Here is a 24044-nt window from a genome sequence, read left to right on the forward strand (position 1 = left end):
CAAGGGCGGCTCAGCTTTCTAAAACTGGGCCCCCCTCGCTCACAGGCCTCGGTCCTCCAGATCTGAGCAAGGAAGGGCCTGAGGAATCAGACAGTGCGCAGAAATGTTGGGAGGAGGTGAGCAGAAGGGAGAAGGTAACGGAGCCGTGCAAGTCCACATGCAAATGCAGGGGATGCCAGAGAACCGGTGTTAAGAGTCCCCGCTAAATCCTTGTAGCCAATGGGGCCTGCTCCCTGGGGAAGCGGAGTGAAAATAGAACAGAGCTTAGAGGAGCGGAGGCCCGGGATTACCTGTTGAGCTGGTAGGTGAGAGGATTTTCTTACCCAGTTTGCAAGCTCCTTATCCCTTCTTACCAGGACAGAGTGGGTGGCCAGATAGCAGCTGTTCTGATCCTGTGACCTCTACTCCCTTCTCCTCCTGTTTTGAGTGGGTTTTCAATGCTTTTGGTTCCTCCTTCAGACATGGAATTGAGGTCCATGTGAGATAGAGCTGCTTCCTTTTCCAGAGCTGGGCCAACTATGGGCTCTTGATAGGGCTGCTGTGTACAGTTATCCAGGCTGTGCACTGCACTTGTCCATCAGAGCAGAGACATTCCAATCATACCATGGATAGCTAATATATGAGAGCAGCTGGGTGATGCAAAATTTTGGGGCTTCCAAGATGAGTCCTGAGCAGCTGGAGGGAAACCCCTCCTATATAAAACTGCACTAGTACACATAGCCATGCACACACACACTCATTGGTCCTGTTCTGACCACACTCTCAAATTCCTGGAGGTTGCATCTTTCCCATCCTGGTAGACCTGGACTCAGCCCTCCAACTGACTCTGACCTGACACCATCACCTCCCAGAAGCATGGGGATAGGTGACATTGAGTGTGTGCCTGGTGGCCTGGGGGGTGTGTGTGAGTGTGTGTGAGAGAGTGCCGGGACACAGGCGCATGGGTGAGCTGCTATCTGCTGGTCCTGGAAAGCTCCCAGGCCAAACCGAGGGGCCTGTCTCTGCAGCAACAGCTTCCTCCCACCCCTAGTGGGATGTTCTCCAGCCATAGACTTTAAAGTTAGGGCATTTATGGAGCCAACAGTCAGGTGCACCTGAGCTGGATGCTCCCAGGAAAGCCCAGAGCACGCACTCGCTCGCTCCGCCTGGCCCCTCCCCTTGTTTCTGTCCTCCTTTGCACGTGGACCGAGCCTTCCCCTACCTGGGCCACAGGGAACCACCACCCACAATGCTGCTTTCCCAGCAGGCCCTTGAGTTCTTCAAGTTGTGCACTGATACGCTAGCATAAAAATGTCTTTTATACTTGAGGAAGGCGTACCCTTTGGGGGGGGGGGCTTGTTACAGCAGCTAATCTACCCTCTCCTGCCTGATGCAGAGGCTGTGCAGTTTTACATGCTGCACCAAGCATCAGGAGGCTTTCCAGCAGCACTGGGCCTGCTGGGCTCCTTCAGGAACCCCAGCTGCCTGCCTGGGCCCCCCACACTGCAAGGCTGCAGGGAGAGAGTTCTTTACCCCAGGTTGCAGAGCAGTTTTTCTTGAGAGTGGAAACTAAGGAAGGTTTTTTTTTTTTTTTGAGGAAGATTAGCCCTGAGCTAACATCTGCCACCAATCCTCCTCTTTTTGCTGAGGAAGACTGGCCCTGAGCTAACATCCGTGCTCATCTTCCTTTACTTTATATGTAGGACGCCTACCACAGCATGGCTTGCCAAGCGGTACCATGTCCACACCTGGGATCCGGACCAGGGAACCCTGGGCCATCGAAGCAGAACGTGCAAACTTAACCGCTGTGCCACTGGGCCGGCCCCTAAGGAAGATTTTTATATACACGTGTATGTATATAAAGGTACTGATATTTACATAAATTATACAATTAAATGTATTGTTACATATAAATTAATTTATGTAAATATGTTTACAATCTATATTATATAAAACATATTTTAGACAACAGAGTCCAGACATATATATCTCAGAATTGACCAGGTTTAGCCACAGTAACAGACTACTCTAAAATCTCGGTACCTTAAAGCAGCACAAGTTGATTTCTTGTCCACACTACTGGCTCGGTGACCCTGAGCAAGTACCTTAACCTCTCTGAGCCTCAGTTTCTTCATCCTTAAAATGGAGACGATGGAGTCCACTTCATAGGGCTGTTAAGAGGATTACGTGAAGTAAAATTAATATATGAAAAGCATTTAGGTCAGGATCCGGCATAGAGTAAGTGCCCCATATTAGCTATCAGTGTGTTATTTCGTATCTGCTACTGCAGCAGTTCTGGCTTGCTGGTGACTTTAGAATCTGGGTGCAGTTATGTTGCGTTTTGGGCACAGCAGTGTCCCTAGATTACAGCCAATCGTGCCTCTTGTCCCTTTAGCCCCATTCACCATGGCCCGGGCTTTGTGTGGGGCAGACATCAACCTGTCTCACACAGGAGGACCAGCTGTGGTCAGGCCCCAGAGAAGGTGGAGGCCTTCCTTGGAAACTTAGCGGACCTGACCCCGTTCCCAACTCCCCACCCCCTTGCCTGCCTCTCCTAAAAAGAGGCTGGAAAAGCAAGAAATTGTTTTCCTACCCTCTTTTTGCAGCTAGGAGTGGCCACATGACATGGTTCTGGCCAAAGAAATATAAGTGAAGATCTTCCATGGTTTTCTGGGGAAGCTTTGCTTTCTTGATAAAAAAGTGATAAAAGATGCAGCTGGTGCTGCCCTGTCCCTAATTTTGGACTTGAATGTGAATGTGATGCCTGGACCATAGCAGCCATCATGTGACCATGAGGTTATAAGCAGAGAGAAAGGCCAAGAAAACCAGAGATGTCAGCCATCATTGTTGAGCTACTGAACCCATGCTGCTCCCCATAGTTCTGGTTATGTTTGAAGAATGATCCTCTCTTTATTTAAACAAAAAACAAGCTAGACCCCTCAGAAGCAGTTTGGAGATGGAGACACCAGGAAAATGGTGGTTCTTGTGCGATTTTGTGTGAAGAATGCCAGGCTGTCAATCCAGAGGTTCCCTGAGAACTAGACAGAAGGGAGGACTAGGGGCCGGGACAAGGTCAGCTCAGTAGATGGCCCAGCCCTGTCAAGGAGGGGCAGGCACAGCCTTCCGACCATCAGGGATGGCCCAGTCTCTGCATCCACGGGCTGTGCCCACTGCCTGGGCAGAGGGAGGAGCCCAGAGTAAGGGGGAGGGGGGGTCTGTGCCCCTGGACACTGCTCAGCCCTAGCAGCCCTTCCACAGGTGGACACCCCCTTTCAACAACTCAGGGCACATATGAACCACCAGGAGCAGGACCCTGGACACCCAGGGAGGGATCTCCCTCCTGGACTGAGATGCTCCAGATGGAACGAGCCAGAGGGCTCCCTCAGAACTGGGGGGAGACCGGGAAGGCTGCTTCTCTGGCCCGGCCCAGATAGGTGGCGTCTGCCAGACGTAACCGGGGTGGGGGATATGTGCTCTGAGCCGGGTCTGCCTTCTCAGATCTGGTCTTCCCCTCAGGAGCGGTTTTCCTCCTTCCTATCATAAAAATCACTGGTTGCTCTCTCCTCTTTTCAATTCTACACCTCTTTTTGCCCATTATCCTGAGCAGGTTAATCCAAAGGGCCTGGAGCTCAGAACGCTCCTTAGAAGACCAGAGAGAGAAAGACTGAGACGAGGGTGACATTAACACTGTTGTCCCTGTCACTTGTTGTGTACCTGTGACCAGAAGGAAATGCCCAGAATGTTAATGGGGCTCATCTCTGGGTCATGGGATCACCGGTGCTTTTTATAATCTTTGCTTTTTAAAAGTTATCTGTATTTCTTAAATGGTTCATCATGAACACATGTCACTCCCATAATCAGAGGACAGTTATTTTTTAAAAAGAAATCAAACAGGACTGTTTCACCTCTCCTCTACCTAAAGCGATCAATTTAGGGCGCATCGGGTGGGGGTGCTGGACTCTGCCTGCTTTGGGCAAGTTCTCCAGAGCATGTTTTGAGGAGCCGGGGCAGGGAGAGCTCCTCCGGGGAACTTGCTTGGGGTCCAGGCTGGAAGCCATGTCCTTGCAGAGTCCTCTCAGGCCCAGGGTTTGGAAGAGGCTGAGGAGGAGGTGCCGCTCATCTTTCCATCTCTCCCTAGTTACATCCTCCTCACTCTTCGTGTTCGAGTACAAATGCCACCTCCCCCAGAAAGCCTTCTGAATCTGCAGCATTCACCTTTCCTGCCTCCGCACACTGACATTCTGCATATGTGTTACGTTGTTTTCTATGCTGCATAGCAAATTACCACAAAGTCAGCAGCTTAAAACGATTCACATTTATTATCTCACAGTTTCTGTGGACCAGGAGTCTGGGCATGGCTTAGCCAGGTCCTCTGCCCAGGGTCTCACTGGGCTGTAATCAAGGAGTTGTCTGGGCTGTGTTTTCATCTGGAGGCTCGACTGGGGAACAATTCACTTCTCTCTCATTCAGGTGGTTGGCAGAATTCATTTCCTGTGGCTATATGACTGAGGGCCCTGGCTTTTTGCTAGATAGTGTCTGGAGGCCACTCTCAGGTCCTAGAGGCTGCTTGAAGTTTCTAGAAGCTGCCCACACTTCCTTGTTACATGGGGTCCTCAATATGGCTGCTAATTCTGTCAAACCTGAGAGGAGACTCTCTCTCTAATCTGCTAAAGTGGAGTCTTATATGATGTAACCTAATCGAGGGAGTGACATCCCATCACCTTTGTCGTTCTCTGCGGTTAGAAGCGAGTCACAGGTCTTGCCCACATTCGGAGGGAGAGGACTGCACACAAGCAGGAACAACAGGAGGAAGAAATCACTGGAGTCACGTTAGGGTCTACGACAACACTTACACTTCTACGACAATGTAGACAAAACATTCCTTTCTTTCTGGAATTATAAGCAGCTGTTTACTGCCAGCCTGCCCTCAGGAATCCAGCAAAGCTCCCGGAGAGCAGAGACCATCGTCTTACTCATCTCTCGCATCCTCCCAGAGCCCAGTCCTGTGTGTTCCACGTGGTCGTGTGCCGGTTATTCTGTCTGACCTCTCCCCACTCATTCTCCACCTTCCTCTGTCTGCTCTGCACCCCAGGAGGCTGACCCCCATGGATTGGATCACCCAGGCTCCCCTGCTCTCTAGCTTCTGCTGGGTCTTCCATTGAGGAGCACGGGAAGGAGATTAGAGGGTAGAAAGAGAGAAGGGCTGGGTATTTGTTCCCCTCTCTCCCTACTGGGTCACAGATGGGGCCCTGGTTGCTTTCTTCTACCTTCAGCCACAGCTCCTGGCAGAGCTCTCTTAGGGATCCCGTAACCAAGTCCCTTCCCTCTACCCCTCAGGCTTAGGAGTGAGAAGGGCTTCCGTCTGTTTCCACTTTCTGGGTGCATCACCAGCCCCTTAACTATGCCCACTCCCCTGTAATAAACAGTCCCCTCATTCAGCTCGCCTCAGTTACCTTTTTGAGGGTAACATTTGACCCACAGAAGCTTGAGCTCCATCAAGTATCATTGAATGAGTGAATGCATGCATGCGTGATTAAAGAAAGAATTAAAGAAAGCTGGGGCAGGATGGAACTGTTATTAAACATCTAAACATCGACTGTGTTCAGGGCACCGTGCTAAGCTTGTTGAGTAGGTTCACAACAGCCCTGTGGGGTGGGTCTTATCATTTCCACGTGAGACAAGAGGAATTTGGAGCAGAAAAATCACATCCTGAGGTTCACAAAGATTTTAAGTGAGGGTACCAAAGTTTTTCCTCTTCATCACCATGCTCCTGCCCAAGTCTTTAAATCTCTGAGGAAGGCCTGGATGGAGCTAGAGGGCCCCTACAAGCCCCTCACTCCAGCGCCCTCCCCTGTGGCCCTTCTGCCTGGACAATTCCATTGACAGGGAGCTCGTGACACTTGGGTGTGGGGACCCCATCCCTTGCCTCCAGCCCAGGATGGGCGTGGACCCCCTCGACTCCCAATCCCAGAGCCCAGCTTCTTCCTCTTCGGTGGCCTCTCTCAGTCCCGCTCTCCCTCCTTGCCCCAAAGACTTAGACGCCATTCGATGGAGGATTGGGATCCAGACCAAGGCCTCCAGGAAGAGGGGAATACAGGAGAGGTACAGAGGGGCGGAGTGGACGGCTCACACCATACACGCATGAGAGACGTCTGGTGACTGCCCCTGGCTGCTTTGTCCTCAGGACCCTCCTGGGACAGATGCCGTACCAGGTGAGAGGATCCACCTGGCTGAATGGTGCCACGGAGAGCAAGCCGGTGGGGCAGGGCCACAGAGGTGGAAGCCATTCCCAGGAAGAGACGGGAGGGGCAGCAATCCCAGGCCTGACTGACCCCTCCAAGGCCGCCCGCCCCCCACACTCCACCTCCACAGAAACGTGACAGAGCCTGAGCGGGGGTTCTTTTGCCTCCGGGGACCATCCCTCCCAGACTGACCGGGATCTGGGCCGGCTTCTGCTAAAGAAAGCTTCCATGGAGGCTGCTCTACCAAGGTGAACCTCTAGGGGGAGACCATTCTCCAGGAGAGGAGCAGGCGGCTGGTGGGAGAGTGAAGATACTGGCCCCGCCCCCGACCCCACACAAGGCTGTCAGGTCTGGAGGGGCAGAGATGGTTCTTTTCCGTCTTTGCAGCCCAAGGACCTAGCAGACCCTAGGTGGTCAACCAGTGTGTGTCGGTTGATTAATTGGATGTATTACTTTGGTTGCATAGAGACTGAAAACTTGCATTCTTTGCTGCTCCTTTTCAAAATCCCACTAAAATGACAATAAATGCATTTTGAAAAGCTGCAAATCCACAGAGACAAAGAGAAAGAGAGACAGCTGATGAGAGGGTCTGATAAAACTATGGACGACAGAAGGCAGATGGACGAGTGGTACCCATCTCATCAGAGTGCAGAGTTGAAACCCAAATACTTCCAAAGAGCTGGAGGATGTGGAGGTTGTACAGGCACAAAGCCTGTTCCTCTCCCAGAACTCCAGAGGCTCAGGAGGTGTGTGCAGAAGGTGCCCTGAAGGCTGGGGTGCAGGACAAGTGGGGCAGAAAGAGGAGAACTGGTGAAGTGTCTGTGTCAAGAGCAATTAGCTGCCCAGATGCCCTCTGCAGGGCAGCAGGATGGGCATCTCCAGGCATCTCTCCCCTCCTGACCCTGGCCAGAGGCTGTTCTGGAGATTTGGATTGGAGAGGCCCTAACCTCTAGGCACAGCTCGGGAAGAGAGAAGGGCCACTCTGAAAATTGGGGAGTTAAGGGAAAGTCTGCATGTGAAGAGTGAGACCCTCTGCCCCCGGCTCCTTCCATGCTGGCTACTCGAACACCAACAACCAGGCAGGGGAAACATGGTCCAGATGCTAAGTTGCCTGGTTCCAGCCAAGGATCACCAGGCATTGGAGGAGAACCTCTATCTGGAAAGAGAGCCTGCAACAAGCAAACAGAAAGACCCGGACTCCATGCTGTTGGGGAAACTTCAGGAGGATCCCTCATCCTTCCTCTCCACTTACCATCTTCTTTTCAGAGAAGGGCATCCAGCGAAGCCTGGCCAGTGCATCAGCTGCTTGTTTGGGTCCCCAGAAGTCCTGTCCCTTCATCCCACACCAGCACCAACCTCCTGTGTTCTAGAAGTATGCTCCACTGAATACGCCACCCTACCTAGAATGAGATGTGACTCCCAGAGATGAAACCAGTTGTATCCCCCAGTGGCGTGCTGATAAATGTTTAACAATGGGCTCTGGAAAAAAGAACCCCCAGTTCCTAGGCTTTTGCTGTTTTCCGCGCTGTAAATACTCCCACCACGGCTGACTTCAGACTACCAACGTGAAGTCACTGATTGTGGAGCTGGGAGGAGATGCCCATGCTCAGCTCTCCCAGGCCGCTCTGAGCTGGCTCCAGCACACCACTGGATTCCCTGCTGGATGGCAGTGACCAGGGACTCACTCAGGCCACTGCTCTGGGTCAAGTGCCGTCTGCTTTCACCCTTCTTCTCCAGGAACCATGGCCCAGGAGCCTAAATAACCTCAGAGACAGCTCTTCTGGTCCAAAGGAGAGACTTGAGATGGGGAATCCATCCCCTACCAACAAAGTACAAGTGGGAAGAGGAGGTTGTGGCAAGGCTAGGGCTGGAGAGGAGGCCCTCTGGAGACGGCACTCTCCCCTGCATTTCTTCCCCTTCTCCAGCGGCTGCTCCAACCCCAGGGGAGAGGACCTCGGAAGAGAGCAGGGGGCCTGGTCAGATGACGTATCTTTTTCCTGTCTTTGGAGGCATTGCCAAGCCAGGTGTGACCAGTGTGAGCTTTGCTTTGGACTCAGGCTCTGGAGGGGCGTTGGGGTTACTCTTGGGGAGCGGGGACTGAGAGTCAAGTCCTTTCAAGTCTTCAGGCACCTCCAGACATAACCTTGCTCTATGACACCCCGTGACCTCAGTTTACCTACCCACAGCCACCCATTCAGATGCCAGGGAAAGGAAGGACAAACTTTAATTGCTGCTGAGAAGAGAGACCTCCCTTTACCATTGTTGATGGTGGGCGGGGCACAGCTGTCTGAGCCCAGGCAGGGTCCACTCCTCCTGGAGTGAGCGGCCCTTCCCCTCCGTGACCCGGGATCATGGGTGTGAGGTGGGGGCTTCTGGCTGGCACAGGCCTAGGTACGCCACAAGATCAGGTTGGCAGGAGGCACGTCAAAGCGCTTGCGGGTATGGTCGGTGTCCCGGCGGTACAGGTAGCCACAGGTGGGCTTCTGCAAGGTGTAGAAGGGGTTCAGGGAGTTGGAGTATTGGGAGGTGTAGAAGTTAAACCTGAGCTTGTCCAGGTTCTGTCCCCTGGGGGCCATCACCACTGGTACATAGGCCGACGCCAGAGTCTGCTCGTGGTCCTGCTTCCACGACCGGGACAGGGGAGGGCGTGGAGTCATCATCTTTTTGCCTGATGATATCTTCGGCCCACGGCTGGATAAGGAGGGTTTCTGTGAGTCCTGGGAGGAAGGAGAGAAGGGAACAGCTGGGGCATCGGACAGTGGGACTTGGCCTGCTAGGACCAAGGGCAGGAGGGAGGGGAAGGACCCCAGAGCCACCCTGGAGCATGGCTCTGCTGGCCATGGAGCCAGAGACCTCCAGATGGAATTAATCTTCCTGTATTAATGGCCAAATCATGTGGCTCTCCTCCTCAAAGCATCTTTTGCTCTCTACTGCCGAGAAAATAAAGCCTGAGCTCCCAGCCTGGAGGGAAGGCCTCTGAGGATGGGGTAGCCCTGCCCTGTGCTCTAGCCGCGCCGTCTCCTTCTTACTCCCTGCTCTCTGGCTGTCCTTCCAGCTCTCCAGGCCTGTGCGCAGGCACTTGCCCCAGCCAGGCATGCCCTCCCACCCGGTCATCAGGGAAAGTCTCTCTTCCCTTTTCGGTTCCTTAAGGGCAGGGCTTTCTCACCCTTGCCCTTGACATAACAGCCTCCGAAATCCTCTTCCTTGTTTTACTTCAGACCAAGGCATTTAGTGAGAGCTCAATAAATATAGGTTCAACTGAACCGGATTCTAGTCAGGGGCCGCTCCCCTTCCAACCAGCCAGCCCATTCTATTTTAGAACATCTCTCATTGTTCCAGAGTGTCTCCTGCCCAACAATGCCTGCTCTCCGTCACCACCACTTGTGGTCGGCTACTGCGGTCTCCCCTCAGGGAGTGCCCCATTGCCACATCTATCACGTCACACTGACATTTATGTACTCCTCTGTTTCTACCCTCCTTGACTGTCCTGTGACCTAATTGTCTTGTTCACCTTTGACCCCCCCACACCATCTCCCAGGTACCATACGCCCATTTTACTAGGGACCTTCATAGCCATGACAGTACAACCCAAAGGATGCGATGCCTGTGTGTGGGCTGGCTCTGTCCTGCTCCCCCAGACTACAACTGTCAGGGGAACCTGTTTCCCCCAACCCAGCCTTGAGGCCCTCCAGCCCTGGTGGAACCAGGAGGAAACTCCTAGCTGCAGAGTTACTGGAAGCTTAGTCCCTGCCATCTTACAAAAGAAATCCCCTGTATTCACATCATACTGGACACTTCTCTGCATTTAATTCATAAACTATTTGTCCAGCTCAAACTTGCCCAGAGCTTTCCTCCAAGGCAGTCTTTGCTCCTGTTGCTTCTTCCCCAGGAATATATATGCCCTCAGCTTTGCATTTCAAAGTTCTTCCCATCCTTGGGGCTGGCCCCGTGGCCGAGTGGTTAAGTTCGCGCGCTCCGCTGCAGGCGGCCCAGTGTTTCGTTGGTTCGAATCCTCGGCGCGGACATGGCACTGCTCATCAAACCACGCTGAGGCAGCGTCCCACATGCCACAACTAGAAGGACCCACAATGAAGAATATACAACTATGTACCGGGGGGCTTTGGGGATAAAAGGAAAAAAATAAAATCTTTAAAAAAAAAAAAATTCTTCCCATCCTTCCAAGCTGGCCACTCTCTTGACACCTCCTCCAGGAAGCCTCTGATGCTGCAGCTCGGTCCCCATCTTTCCCACCTCTGTGCCTTCAGGCACTCCTCCTGGCATGCGGTCCTTTTTGGTCTGGGACTAACATGAGGCAATTTTAAGGAGGTGCTCACTCTTAAGAGTCGTGGGAGGGCACTGTGAGTGCTTCCTTATGTTTTGCACCCTGGATGCTGTGCTTTCCTCGTCCTAATCCCAAATCCTGGTCCTTCCAGCCTCCTGCCATTGCTCCGACAGCCTATTAACTGTTCGCGGTGGTCAGGACCACATCCCATTCACATCTGCATCCCTGGGGCTTAGCCTAGTGCTGGCATAGAGCCAAGCTGGAGAGATGCGTGAATGCATGAATGGGTTCTCAGCCATCTTCCCAGACTTTTCCAGGCTCAGCCCTGGGATGCAGGATTACAGGCAGAGGGGCCAGCACGGGAAATGAACTATGATGGTGGTAATCACTGACCGTTTGTCACCCCCACTTAGAGCCACGCCTCCAAACTCTTTAAGTGAATTATCTCTTCTAGTCTTCACATTAACCCTTTAAGGAAGGTATTATTACTAGCCTCAATTATAGTTGAGAAAACCAAAGTGAAGAGGTTACTCACAGGGTTAGGGTCGCGTAGCTGGTAAGGAGCCGGGTTGGGATTTGAACCCAGGTCTGGCTGAGCGCAAGGTCCACACCCTATGCCTCACAATGCATCCTCTGACCACAGCACTGTAGGGATTGGACCTGCCCATTCATTTCTGCCCCATTCCCTCAACTAGCTGAGCCCCTGCTGGGCGTGCTGGGCAGCAGGTGAGCAGCCAGGCTGCCCCCACAGTGCCAGGCTTGCTGGAGGGCGAGGCAGCCAGATTTCCTAGCTTGGCAGGAACAATGTGGTGTTTGGAATGCTGGATTTTGGTTCTGGGTTCTTGGACCCTGCGTGGACAGGACGACACACCAGGAAGCATGAGATTTATTCTGTGAATTACCACCTCTCAGCAGAGCCGAGGATATGACATTAGTTGCTTCATTCATTTCTTCAAAACTATCCCTCTTGTTTGCCAGGCTCTGGGTGTGGAGGTAAGAAAGACACCACGGATATGAAGCCCCGTGGAGCAGACTTCTCACTTAGCACCACTGACATTACATGCTGATAATCCCTTGTGGTAAGGGCTGTGCTGTGCATCGCAGGATATTTAGCAGCATCCCTGTTCTCCATCTCCTGGATGCCAGTAGTGCCCCCTTCCCAGTTGTGACAGCCAAAAATGTCTCTTGGCATTGCCGATGCCTCCTGAGGGCAGCGCTACAGGGTCTGTAACAATCTCTTTATCCTCCATCTTGAGGCTGACAGCCTGGCCTTGCGGAATTTTCCCTTTCCTGGGCCACAGAAGTGGCTCAGGTTTCTATGTGTTAAGCATGATTCTGAGGATGTGGGTTCTGGTCCCTCTGACACTACAGAAGGGCTCAGCCTGTGGCCATGGAGAAGAGGGACCTGCAGAGGCACCAACCCCGACACACTCTTGCTCCCCAGCACACCCTTCAGTCTTGGCCACCTGGACCCTGCCCCTTGGGGTCGGGGGGCTGGTGTCTGCGGTGACAAAGGCAGGTGCTTTCAGAATAGTTGGGGGTCTGATCAGAGACTCCCACAAAGGGAATGGTGACCCTCTTTGCTAACAGAATCGCGCATCTACCAAATGCCAGGCACTGGCCACTCAGCTCTGCAAAAGCTCCTAAGGGCCAGTTGAGATGTTACTCCCATTTTCAAATGTGGAAACTGAGGCTCAGAGGCGTCTAAGTGTTTGTCTAAGTTCACACAGTTAGTGAGGTGGCATGTAAGAACCTTGCAGAAGTCCCACGACTTCTAGTTACCGCGGGAACCAGGAGTTGAACAGTCCCCTCCCTCTCTGCGTCAGCCCAGGCCCTGGCTCTCCCGCCCTGGGTCTACCCATCAGCTGCTGCAACACGGGGGGCCCTGGTGGGGGAACAGGGCTCCCAGCACGCCCAGGGATGAGGCTGTCACAGAAACTGGGGCAGAGGGACGGTCCCAGGAGGAGGAAGCAGAGGAGAGGGAGGAGGAAGAGAGAAAGGAGGAAGAGAAGACATCAGGTGAGGAGGAGGAGAAGGCCCAGGCAGCCCCAGCCTCGCCCTGCCCCTTCCAGGTTCCAGGTGACTAACCTGAGGGCTGAGGACACCCCATCCCCTCCGCAGGGCCCAGCACGGCCAGCTCTGAAGGGAGGGTGGGGCCTGACCGCATAGTTTCCAGGTTAACATCTGGTTTCCTTTAACCATCTCCTCCCCTCTCAGGTCCTCTCCGTCAAAGGCACTCTGTGTATGCGTTGGGGGGTGGGGCGCGGGGGGGGGGGGGGGGGGGGGCGCAGGGGCGTGGGGGTGGGCGTGTATTTGTGTTTGTGTATGTGTGTGACTTTAGAGAAGTGGTTCGCAACCTGTTTGTTCCCCCAGGGCACATTTGGAAATGCCTGGAGACATTTTTGCTTGTCACAGCTGGGGGCGCTACTGGCTTCTAATGGGTAGAGGCCAGGGAGGCCGCTAAACATCCTATAGGGTGCAGGACCGCCCCCCAACATAGAATATCAGCTCATGATGTCAACGGCGCCAAGGACGAGGAGCCTGGCTTAGAGGTTTGAGGAAGACCTCCATCTCCCCTCCCTGCTTCCTCAGCCCTCGCTTGAGCCCCCCACTCCACGGGGAGTGACGAAGCTCGAAGGGCAGGTGCAGGGTCCCACCAGCCCCTTCCCTCCCTTCTGACTCCCACTACCCTATTTTTGCTTGGTTTTTGAGGTAGAGCCAAAAGAAGGAACCTGAATAGAACTCTCCGTCACGACCCTCACCCCCGCAGGCAGACCCCCCCTAAGGTCTTTTAAATACACATGGATGCATTTGTCCCTTATACCAGGGTTTAGAATGGGGACGAGGGGACTCAAGAGTGGGGCTTTCTGAGTAGGGCAAGAAGACCTCAGACATGACGTCACTCCAGGTCCTGTGGGGAGATACCGTCCTCTCAAACCCCCAGGGCCACGGGCACATCCGCTAACCCAGCCTGTGCCTGGCATTCCACCGTTGGCACCTTACTCTTCGGTGTGCCCTGTTGAAATGCAAATTACGTTGGGTGAGGCAACTGGTTAAGCCTCCCCGGGCACCTGGCGCTGTGGAATGTGCCTGAGCTCAGAGCCTGACTCTGCCCTTACAGGCCAGGCAACCTCCGGCAGGTCGCTGAACCTCTTTGAGCTCCAGTTGCCTCATCTGCAAAATGGGGATAATAAGGCTCTCTGTCTCACCGGCTTGCTGTGGGGGTGCAACAGGTTTTGGGGCCTGTAAGAGCGCCGTGCAAACAGTGACTACGACCAGCCTCGTCCAGCAGTTACTCCTCATCTGAACCTTGATGAGAGCATGCTTGCCTGCAGTGGGGGCAGAGGGGCCCCGAAGCCAGTGGATGGGGAGTCCAAGGGGGCCCCAGCTTCCTCATGAGGCTGTGTGGCATGGGGGCCTGGCGTTCAGGTTCCACCTCCACCACCCACTAGGCACCTGGCCTTTTAGTAACTTATAATTCTCTGTCCCTCCGTTTTCCCACCTGTGGAGTGGGGATAACAGGAGAACCTGTCTCACCCTGAGGATGCTCTGAGAGATTCTACGTAAAGTGCCTAGACCTCTGGAACACTCACTGAACTTCAGCTGTCACTATGACTTGTCACAAGTGTGCCTAGGAGATGGGGTAACACCAAGTAACAGTCCAGGAAGCGTCTTGGAGAAGTGAAGGGGCAGAGGAACCAGAGGAGTTGGATGGTGGCCCCCTCCCTCCCCCCTCCCTCCCCCCTCCCCCAGGAGACAACGCCCCACAGTAAGGGAATGAGTCGGGCAGTGGCACTGGCACCTAAGCCTTTTCTAAGAGGCCCCCAGCTCCCAGCCACACAGGTGGGCCCGGCTGGGGCCTTCATCATCCTTCCCGCCAATGAAACTTCTTGTGACCTTGGGCTGCCCTGATCTGGCCCTGTGATGTCATCCCACCTGGGACATCCTTGACCAGGGCCTTCCTTGGTGGTGAGATGGAACTTCTGGTGGTCAGGGGCTCCAGGGCTCCCGGGGTCTCTTGAGAGATACTGGGACTGCCAAAGAGGGGAGCACTTGCATGGGCGGGGGCATTGTGACACCTCTTTGATGACACAATTCCTTCTGTCTTCCTAAGGAGATACAGGAGCAGGGCTGGGGGCTGGAGGCTGAAGTTTCAAGGCCTGAAAGGTCTGTTAACCTTGACACTGACCTACTCTGCAATTCCCTATTCTCACAATCTCCCAGGACCGGTGGGAAGTAGGGTGAGTGGAGAGAGGAGGAAATCATCCTCATGATTCAGGCACCTCCAGAAGTCCTAAAGTTCCCCCAGGACCCCAACATGTCATGAGAAATCACTGGCAGGGAGGAAACGGCCAACCCTCCATCCTGTCTCTCTCTCCTTCTCTTTCTCTCTCTATCTGCCTTCCAAATTACAGAGATGATGTATGGATGGATGGATGGATAAATGGATGGATGCATGGATGGACGCATGGATGGGTGGACAAACAGATGGAGGAGTGGAAGGGTGGATGCGCAGATGGATGAGTGTGGGTAGATGGATAGATGGTGGATGGGTGGACCCTCCTGATCTGAGCCCTACTCACCTTTTTTTGCCCCATCTCTTGCTCTCTTTTCTCTCGCTCTGTGCAATAGCTAATTTCTTAAACATGCCCTCCTCTCTCCGCTCTGAGCCTCTGAATATGCTGCTCCCTCTCCTCGACCACTACAAACAGGGAATTGGGAGATGAAGGGATGGATGGATGGATAGGTGGGTAGACAGGTGGCTGGGTTGGGTAGCCGTGGGCGAGCGGATGGATAGATGGTGGGTGGTTGGAATTGAGGGCCCAAGAGTCAGACTCCTTGAGCTCGAATCCCGCCTCTTCCATTTTACTAGTTGTGTGAGCTTGGGCAAGTAATTGACCTCTCCGTACTTTTGTTTGCTCATCTGTGAAATGGGTGGACTAAAAGTCCCTACCTAATAAGGTTGGGCAAAGCACGCAGGACAGTGCCTGCACAGAGTAAGCACTCAATAAATATTAACTATTCTCGTGCATGGGTGGGTAACCGGAGTGATCGGTGGGTGGCTGAATGGGCTGTCCTGTCCCCATCTTCAAAAACCAGACCCCTCCCTCCTCCCTAGGGTCCCACCTCCCCAGCACCAGACTTCAGGAATGTGTCACCTCTCAGGAATGTGTCATAAATCCCACAGGTAGGAGTGACCCTGGCTTTGCCCTGGGGGGAGGAAAGGGGGAGGACCAGGGGGAGAGAGAGAGCGCCAGCTGGCGACCTCCTGCCCTCCACCACGCTGGCTTGGGCTGGGCCCAGGACTCGTTTCCTTCCTGGCGCTGTGTCAGCACTGACGGTCGGTCATGGGGCGGACTTTGGGGCTCACAGGCAGATTGGGAATTGGGGTGCTGATGACGTGCCCGTGATCAGATCTCACACTGTGATGGCAGTGACCCCTAATTTCCAAGGAAACTGGGAGGGACCAGGAGGGGAGGCTGGCAGGGAGGAGGGCAGAGGAGGAGAGAAAATCAGGACTGGCCCTGCCCTGCCAGAGCCTCTGATCAGGGATCTCCAAGGCTCTGGGGCGATGATATCTTGCTTGGGAGAGGGAGGGAAGGGGGAACTTGGCATTCTGGGTGGAGTGGCCGGCATCTCTGGCTCTGGGGAAAGTGGCCTGGCTCCCAGCCCAAAGCCTGAGGGAGCTGACAGGCGGGAGCCCAGGAGGCCGGTGGGGGTTTGGGGCAGCAGGGTGCCGAGACTTAGCACACGTGACACTTTGCCTCAGCCAAAGGGGGTGAGGTGCTGGGCTGGTTGCCGGGAGACTGGGTGACCTGGGCAAGTCCTTTCCCTTCTCCGGGCTTCCATTTCCTTATACTTACAGTGAGGAGGCTGGGTCCCTCCATCTTGCATATTTGAAGAAGAGGGAACTGAATCACATCCTGAGGGCTTCAGGCAGGGACTCCCAGACTGATCATAGGCCCAGGCCCTGCCAGGAGCGTCCCCAGCCCAAGCTGTGCCATCCTCACTGTGGGAACCTCAAGAGAGGGCAGAGGCTGGGGAGATCTCCTTTACAAAGGCCTGGCCAGTCAAGCCATATCTGACTTATTTCACCTATAGATCACATAGTGGTTAAGATCAGGGCCTGTGGACCCACTCTGCCTGGGATCAAGTCCCAGCTCTGCTTCTTCTCAGCTGTGTGACTTGCACAAGTTACTTAACCTCTCTGTGCCTGAATGCCTGACCTGCAAAGTGAGGATGATAATAGAAGTTACCTGGAAGCCTTGTTGTGAGGATTGTGTGAGCGTAGAGCAGTGCCTGCTGCATGGTTGGTGCCATGAGTTATATTGTTGTTATTATTTCCAAACAACACTGATTCAGTCCTGCCTTCAGGAAGCGCCGCTTTCTTTGACTTCTCTGGTACATTCCAGGCGTGACCTCATTTTATTCATCATCAATAAGGCGAGGACTGTTATCTGTCCCTCACGGCGCTCAGTGGGTGTTTGGGAAGGATGCGGGGAGCTACTGAGACTCAGGGCTGGCTTGGAGCACAGGAGGATCCACCAATCTCCCACACACCTTTTGCCACACACACAGCCTCCGCCCCTCCTGCCCTCTCTGCTCTTGAGGTGCAGGCAAATGGTTTTAAGTGTCCCGCTATCACCTTGCTTGAAGTAGGCCTGGTTATTTAGACATTCTCTCCTCCCCTCCTTATCTGCTGCGTGATTTGGACAAATTACTTAACCTCTCTGGTCCTGACTTGTTTTTCCTTTGTTGAACCTCAAGTACAGAAGGCTGAGTTATGCATGCACCTCATTCCATGGTGCATTATCATCACTCATCCATGAAGGCCTGCTCTCTTGTATTAATTTTCCCCCTTTATCTCCAGTCTCCAACCACATTCTCCACCCACCCCAGCCAAAGGCAAGCACTCTGTGTATCTTGGATACTCATTATTGAGAAGATACTCAAGCTTAATGAGTATCTTCTTGTTCATATGTGTTCTTGCAAAATAGATACACATTGTTGTTTAGTGTGCAGGTAGTTTGCATTTACATGAGTGGCATTGTGTGTTTTGGAGCTCATTGTGTTGTTTACGCTGATCGCTCCCTGCTGTTAAGACCCGTCTGGGTTGCTCTACAAGCATCTAGTTTCTTGCTTCCAGTTGTCGTGTAGTCCATGGAGTCATCCACCACATTTTACGTCTCTACTCCCCCCAGGCTGGACCCACCTCCAGCATGCCCCATCTCCACCAACAACATGCAGTGACATCACATCCGTGTCCCCCTATGGACCTGGGTGAAGGTATCTTTGGGGCACATTCCTAAGAGCGGAATTGATTGGTCATAGAGTCTGAATAAACATCATTTGAAGTCTTCTTTTCTCCAACCATAGAATGGGTGTATTGCTCCCTCCCTTGTGGGGCTGACTTGACAGGAGAGGGTTAATGCGTGTAATCCACTCGGCCGCTTGCCTGACACAGAAGAGATGCTCAGTGAATGGCCGACGTGGCTGCTGTCCCCCCCAGGTCTCAGGGAGAGAGAGAGAAGCCAGACCCAGGAGGATCGCACAGGAATGCACCCAGGGCTCGAAGTCCCAGTTCAAGGGTTGGTCTCCAGAACACGGGAGAAGTGTGTGGGGCTGTGCTGATCCCCAGAGGGTGAGGCCTGCTCTTGAGCGTGAGACCCTCCCCAGCCCAGCTCAGGGCCTGGTGCAGAGGAGATGGCTGCGTCCAGGAAAGGGCTCGCTGCATCCCATGTCTCACCTCTCTCCCCAGAGCCGGAAGCAGAATCCTCCTACCAGGAGGTGCCGGACAGCCTCGCCTGCTGTTCTGCCTCCGCTCTGCCAGCCAATGAGCATTTTAACCAGATGGGAAACCACACCTGAGTATTGGATCCCACCAACCCATTTTATAGATGGAGAGACTGAGGCTCAGGAAGTCTACCATGGTCTCACTGGAGGTTAATGGCACAAGCGGAATCCACAGCTCCAGGTGCTCCCTCCAGTGCTCTTTAAAAAAAGAAAATGCAGGGGCCGACCTGGTGCTGTAGCGGTTAGGTTGGCACGCTCCACCCTGGCAGATCCTGGGTGAGGACATACACACCGCTGTCAAGCCATGCTGTGGCAGCCATCCCACATATAAAGTGGGAAGATGGGCACGGATGTTAGCTCAGGGCCAGTCTTCCTCAGCAAAAAGAGGAGGATTGGCAGCAGATGTTAGCTCAGGGCTAATCTTCCTCAAAAAAAAAAGAAAGAAAATGCATTCCATGTGAAATTATGTTCTTTATTATTTGTAGAGTTTTAAGTTAAAGCAAATGACATGCCAACAGAGCACATCACTAAAAAGTAAAAGCCCCACATGCAGTCCTGGCATTCCGAATGAACCATCTCTATGGTTCTGGTCCCTTCCAATCCCTGGCCATTCACAAACCCACTTTATATATTTATAGTCACAATCTACATAGAATTTCGTTTTTTGCTTTTTGTACTTAATAATCGTTGTTTTCCTTTCACACACACACACACACACACACACATTGTTTCAGACTGTGGGATGTGTCTTACAATGGGATGTTTTTGCCTGGCCTTCGAGGTGACCTTACTGTAGGCACCTGCCCCGCCCCGTCTCCTGGCACTGGTGGAATTTTCCTTCCTGAGGTTCTTTGTTGAATGGTCACTGCTCTCTTGCAGCCTCTCCGGGCCTCTGTTCTGTCTGCTATTTTCTGTTTAGCATCTTCACACCCAAAGTCAGGGTAGGGAAGGGGGCGGGAGCACGCAGGCACTGAATGCCACCATGAGTCAGACTCTCTGCGGGTCCTTAGCCCACTAACAACCTCACATTAATAGCCCCTGATTTACAGATGAACAAACTGAGGCTCAGAGAGTCAGTTACTCGGCCAAGGTCACACCCTTGCTAAGCAGCAGAATCAGGATTCAAACCTGTTCCCCAGGAAGGATCTTTCCCACTAGGTCAAGCTCCCATCCACAGACCCCATGGCTACAGAGGAAAATGAGTCTGCCCAGCAGCCCCGAACGCACCACTCGCCGCCCAGGGCTGGACCTTGGATCCCCACATCCTCAGGCACCAGGAAATGCCTTCCTCTGAGCCCCCTCTCAGGATGGAGTCCACACTAGCTAGGCTTCCTCTTAGCCCAACCACATCTCCCGGCGCCCACCCAGCCCAAAGGAGCGTCGAGGGAGGGGTGATTGAACGCCACCCTCCCTTGCAGGGGCCTCGCGAGCTAGTCTGGCATAACGTGTCTCAGGCCTGGAACAAGAGGCTGGACAAGATGATGGGCCGCTCAGTATCTTTTGAGAGTTGGGATGACGGGAGTTCTGACTTTTGTCCCCTGAGAGCAAGCCGCAGAGACCTGGGACTCTCAGGACGTCTCAGCCTGCCCTTTCCCGACTCAGGGTGCACCCTCCCAGCTGGGAGCACTTGGCTTTGTTGGAGGAAAGACTACACACTTGACAATGAGCCTCTGGAGAGGCTGCAACTTCCTGGCCCCAAACACCTCCACCCTATTCCCAGACTGGCCAGTGAAGTTGCTCCTGGAGGTTACTCAGTGTTGCCGAGCCAGATTTAATTACAGGATTGGGCTTTTGGCTGTTTCGAGGGGAGCCTGTTATTTGGCTGTTTCTTTTACTGCGGGAGCAGGTGCGAGGCTTTGTTATTAGACGGGGTGGGGGCTGAGCAGCCACAGGACAGAGTGCCGAGCTGGACAGAGAATTAGGCCCCAGTGCCGCCCCAGGGAACTCAGCCTCAAAAGCCGACAGGGTGAAACTGAGGGGGCGGGGACACTGCTCACCACTGAAGCCAGGCCTTCCAGAGACTCCCCACCCCCCACCACATGGGAATGAAATGACATCCAGGCCCTACGGCCTCAAGCTGGTGTTCATGAGTCACCCTGGTCCTCTCTTTCCTCCATCCCCAACCAAAACTAACCCAAAAGGCATGGGACCAGGAGCGGGGGACATGAACACACACTTAAGGAACGCCCCCTGTGTGCCAGGCCCTGTGCCGGGCACTTGACATCTGTTATCTATTTAACCTTCGTAACGACCCTAGGAGAGGGTACTGTTACTTCCATGCTACAGACAGGAACGTGGCTCAGAGTATTTTTTTTACTGCCTCTCCATGCAAGCTGTTTACCAAGCCCTTCCTTTCGTCTTAAGAAATGTCACACCAACAATTATGCTGTTTCTCCCACCAGCACGCAAGTCATGCCCCCATCCTCTCCTGCTTGTACCAGTTCACCAACTGATTAACCAATTAACCGACCAATTAAGCCGCTTCCCTGAGCCCCTGAGCCGACACCTTCTCCTTCCCATCCGTCCTTCATCCAGCTGCTAGATGAACATCCTTAAAAGGCAGCTGTTAGCAGTCACCCTGGCCTGCTCAGTCACAGTGCCTACTCCTGGCAGCCGCCGACGCCAGGTCACAGCTTCTCAAACCTTCACATGCTCCTGAATTACCTGGGCATCTTGTTAAAACGCAAATCTTTCGCTGGGCATCTTAATCCACAGCACACACTTAATTCTCCAAATGACCTTCGATTAATAGCCTGTTTTCCAGATGAACAAACTGAGGCCCAGAGAGGTTGCCCAATGTCTGGGATGGGACCAAAGATTCTACATTTCTAGTAAGATCCCGGGTGACACAGACGCCGCTGGTTCATAGACCACATTTATAGACTAAACTCGCCTGCCTAGTTATTTTTTTCTTTAATTTTTAAATAGCAAGTACATTTACTGGTTTGAAAGTTTAGAAACATGGAACAGCTTCCGTGACAATTCTCCGTCGCAGTCCTCTCCCCACGTGCCCGGTTCCCCCTCCTCCACCTCCGGTAAACAGTTTTATTAGTTTCTACGTATCTTCCCAAAGTCCCTCTGCCAATATAAGCAAGTAAGATCATACGTCTCCTGCCCCAAATGGTAGGATACTACACACACCCTTTTGTCAACAGTTTATCAGTTTATCTTGGAGATAACTGGACACAGTCGGCTGACTCATTCATTTTTAGAGTTGCATTATCATTCCATTGTGTGGATGTGCCATAATTTATCGACCCAGTCATCTCCAGGTGAGCAATTTGGTTTTTTTCCGATCTCACCAGCTGGCCTTTTTAAGGCCCTCATACCCTGGCCAGCCTGGCTGTGGCCCTCGTCCAACCCCCCAATTCCCAGCTCCACCATCCTGAGCCCCTGCAGAGGCTCCGCACCTCCTGCCTGCCCTCCTGGATGCTCCAGTCCACTCTGATTGCTACTCCTCTCAATCTCCATCCCACTGATAGTCTCCTCCTCCTCACTTACCTCTCCACTCTCCATCGCTCCATGTGTCTCTTTGTCTCCCCAAATAGTCTGGATTTCTCTGGATCCTTCACAGCCCAGAGCTGGGCACACAGCAGTTCTCAAGAACATTAGCTCTGCAGTAGAAGTTGCACATGAATGGAGCCGCTCAATGGTGGCTCTGCTGGGGCTGGTTCTGGGCGTGAGAGCCCAGGAGCTACCCAAGGTGGGAGAGACCTCATGCCTCAGAGGTCTCCGAGAAGGAAATCTCTAGCTAGGGCCTGAAGGTCTAGAGCACTTGTGGGGGTTGTGATGATGGCCAGGGTGTGACGGAGGAACTGGGGTCCCCTCGTGCCCTTCCTGTGTGGACAGTGGGAGGTACCATGATGTGGAGACAGGTGGATAGAGGGATGGCTGCTATGGGTATGCGTGCATGCCCTAGCCTTGGCTCCTTCTCTATTAACATCCTTGTCATCCTTCGTGGGCCAGCTCAAATCTCAACTCTTCCAAGAAGCCTTCCTGGACTTTTCTAGCCCACGCCCACCTCTCCTCCTCTGAATTCCTGCTGTATGTATTAGTGACAGCAATCGCTGTTCTGGACTTAGTCACCATGGGCTGCCACCTTGACTCATATAAACCTTATCTCCCAGATGGGACCCCAAGATCTTCTATGGTTGAAATAAGACTTCTATAATTCTCTTGTATCCACTGAGCAATTGGGAGAACCTCCACAAATACTCCTTGAATGAACAGGAACTGCTTCCGGGTGCCATGGTAGAGTGTGGGGAGGAACAGGGTTGCCCACAGGCGTGTCTCCACCTGTGGTCATTTGGGGAACACAAGTGTTTTGAAAGATGCTCCTGTCCCCCCCAATCTGTTCCTTAGTCCCTCCCCTCCTGGTGGGAAAATAATGACTTCACAGCCACAAGCCCTGAAGGCCTGATTCATCCTGTCCCTTGACACTGGAGCAAGTAAAGGGGACTTTTCAAAAATGTCAATGTCATGAAAAACAAACAAAAGCAAGGGACTGTACTAAATTATGACATTAAAGGGATTTGACAAGCAAATGCCATGTGTGAAGCTTGACTGGACTATGGATTGGAAAAAAATTAAAAACTAAAAAGATGTTTTGGGGAATAATTGGGAAATTTTTAATATGGAGCATATTTTAGATGATAGTAGTGTATCGATGTCAAATTTCTTATGTGAAAGGAATAATAGGAAAATGTTCTTATTCTCAGGCAGTGGATACTGAGGTATTGGTGGGGGTGGGAACACGTGCCATGATATCCACAACTTTCAACCATCAGCAAAATGGAAATGAAAAAAAAGTATGTGTGTGTGTGTGTGTGTGGAGACAGCACGTGCAAATGTGGCAACATGTTAACAGTTGGTGAATCCAGGAGAAAGGAATATAGGCAGTCATTTTCCTAGTCTTTCAAATTTTTCAAAATGAAAAGTCAAGGGGGAAATGCCTTTGGTACAGAGAACGATACAGCTCCAACTGTAAGCGAGAAAGAGAAGGGGAAATGCCTCAGCAGTGGGTGCTGTTTCGGAGGAGCTCAGGGGAAACCAGGCCACACTATCTGTGACTGGATCACTGCCCCCCCCCCCCCCCCCCCCCCCCCCCCCGGCTGTCCCCCAACTCCGCTGCTGCCCAGAAAGCATCAACTCTAACCCCTTGGCCCTGCACTCGCCCACCTCAGCATCTTTCACACAGTCTCCCGGGTTCTCATCCGACAGGACCTTCCACAGTGGACAGCCACCTCTTGCCTTAGCTAGGACGGTCCTGAACACACCTTAAAGGTCCACACAGCTTGTCTCCCTGGAGAGGGAACTGAACCCTAAGTGGGTTCGACTCACCTTGAGCTTTAAAAAATTATATTAAATTATAAATTACATAAAATTATGTAATTTTATTAAATTATAAAAATTATGTTCACTTAACTTCACAGAAAAAAAAAGAATTTGATGCACAAAAAATGCCAAGATTTAGTCATTCTACATTCTCTTTGGAGTTCTGTCACTGAGGATATTTTCCACCGCCGTCATTCTCAGGGGCGTTTCCTTACAGCCACTGAGGGCTCACGGCCCGCATCTTTGACCCCTTCAACGTGCCAGCCATCTCCCTGGTGCTGGCCACAAGAGTCGTTTCCGAAGTCCCCGTGTTGACCTGGGCACGAACCTCCGTAGAACTAGGGAACTGCCCGCCTCTCCCCTCCGCCCGGGAGAAGAGGGGTGGAGAGGCGGCCAGGAGGGGACCCGGGGAG

At 52.9% G+C, this 24044-nt stretch overlaps 1 protein-coding gene across 1 annotated transcript; it reads right to left on the reverse strand.

Moving 5' to 3' along the window:
- Positions 1-8522: 8522 nt before the first annotated feature.
- GUCA1ANB (GUCA1A neighbor) lies at positions 8523-12671 on the reverse strand. The gene is made up of 2 exons (XM_046638760.1): positions 12592-12671; positions 8523-8938 (listed from the first exon to the last, which is right to left on the reverse strand). The coding sequence occupies exon 2, from the start codon at positions 8879-8881 to the stop codon at positions 8609-8611; it is 273 nt and encodes a 90-aa protein (XP_046494716.1). The 5' UTR covers positions 8882-8938; positions 12592-12671; the 3' UTR covers positions 8523-8608.
- Between the last annotated feature and the right edge of the window lie 11373 nt (positions 12672-24044).

This window comes from Equus quagga, chromosome 15, assembly GCF_021613505.1.
Source record: "Equus quagga isolate Etosha38 chromosome 15, UCLA_HA_Equagga_1.0, whole genome shotgun sequence".
Lineage (NCBI taxonomy): Eukaryota > Metazoa > Chordata > Mammalia > Perissodactyla > Equidae > Equus > Equus quagga.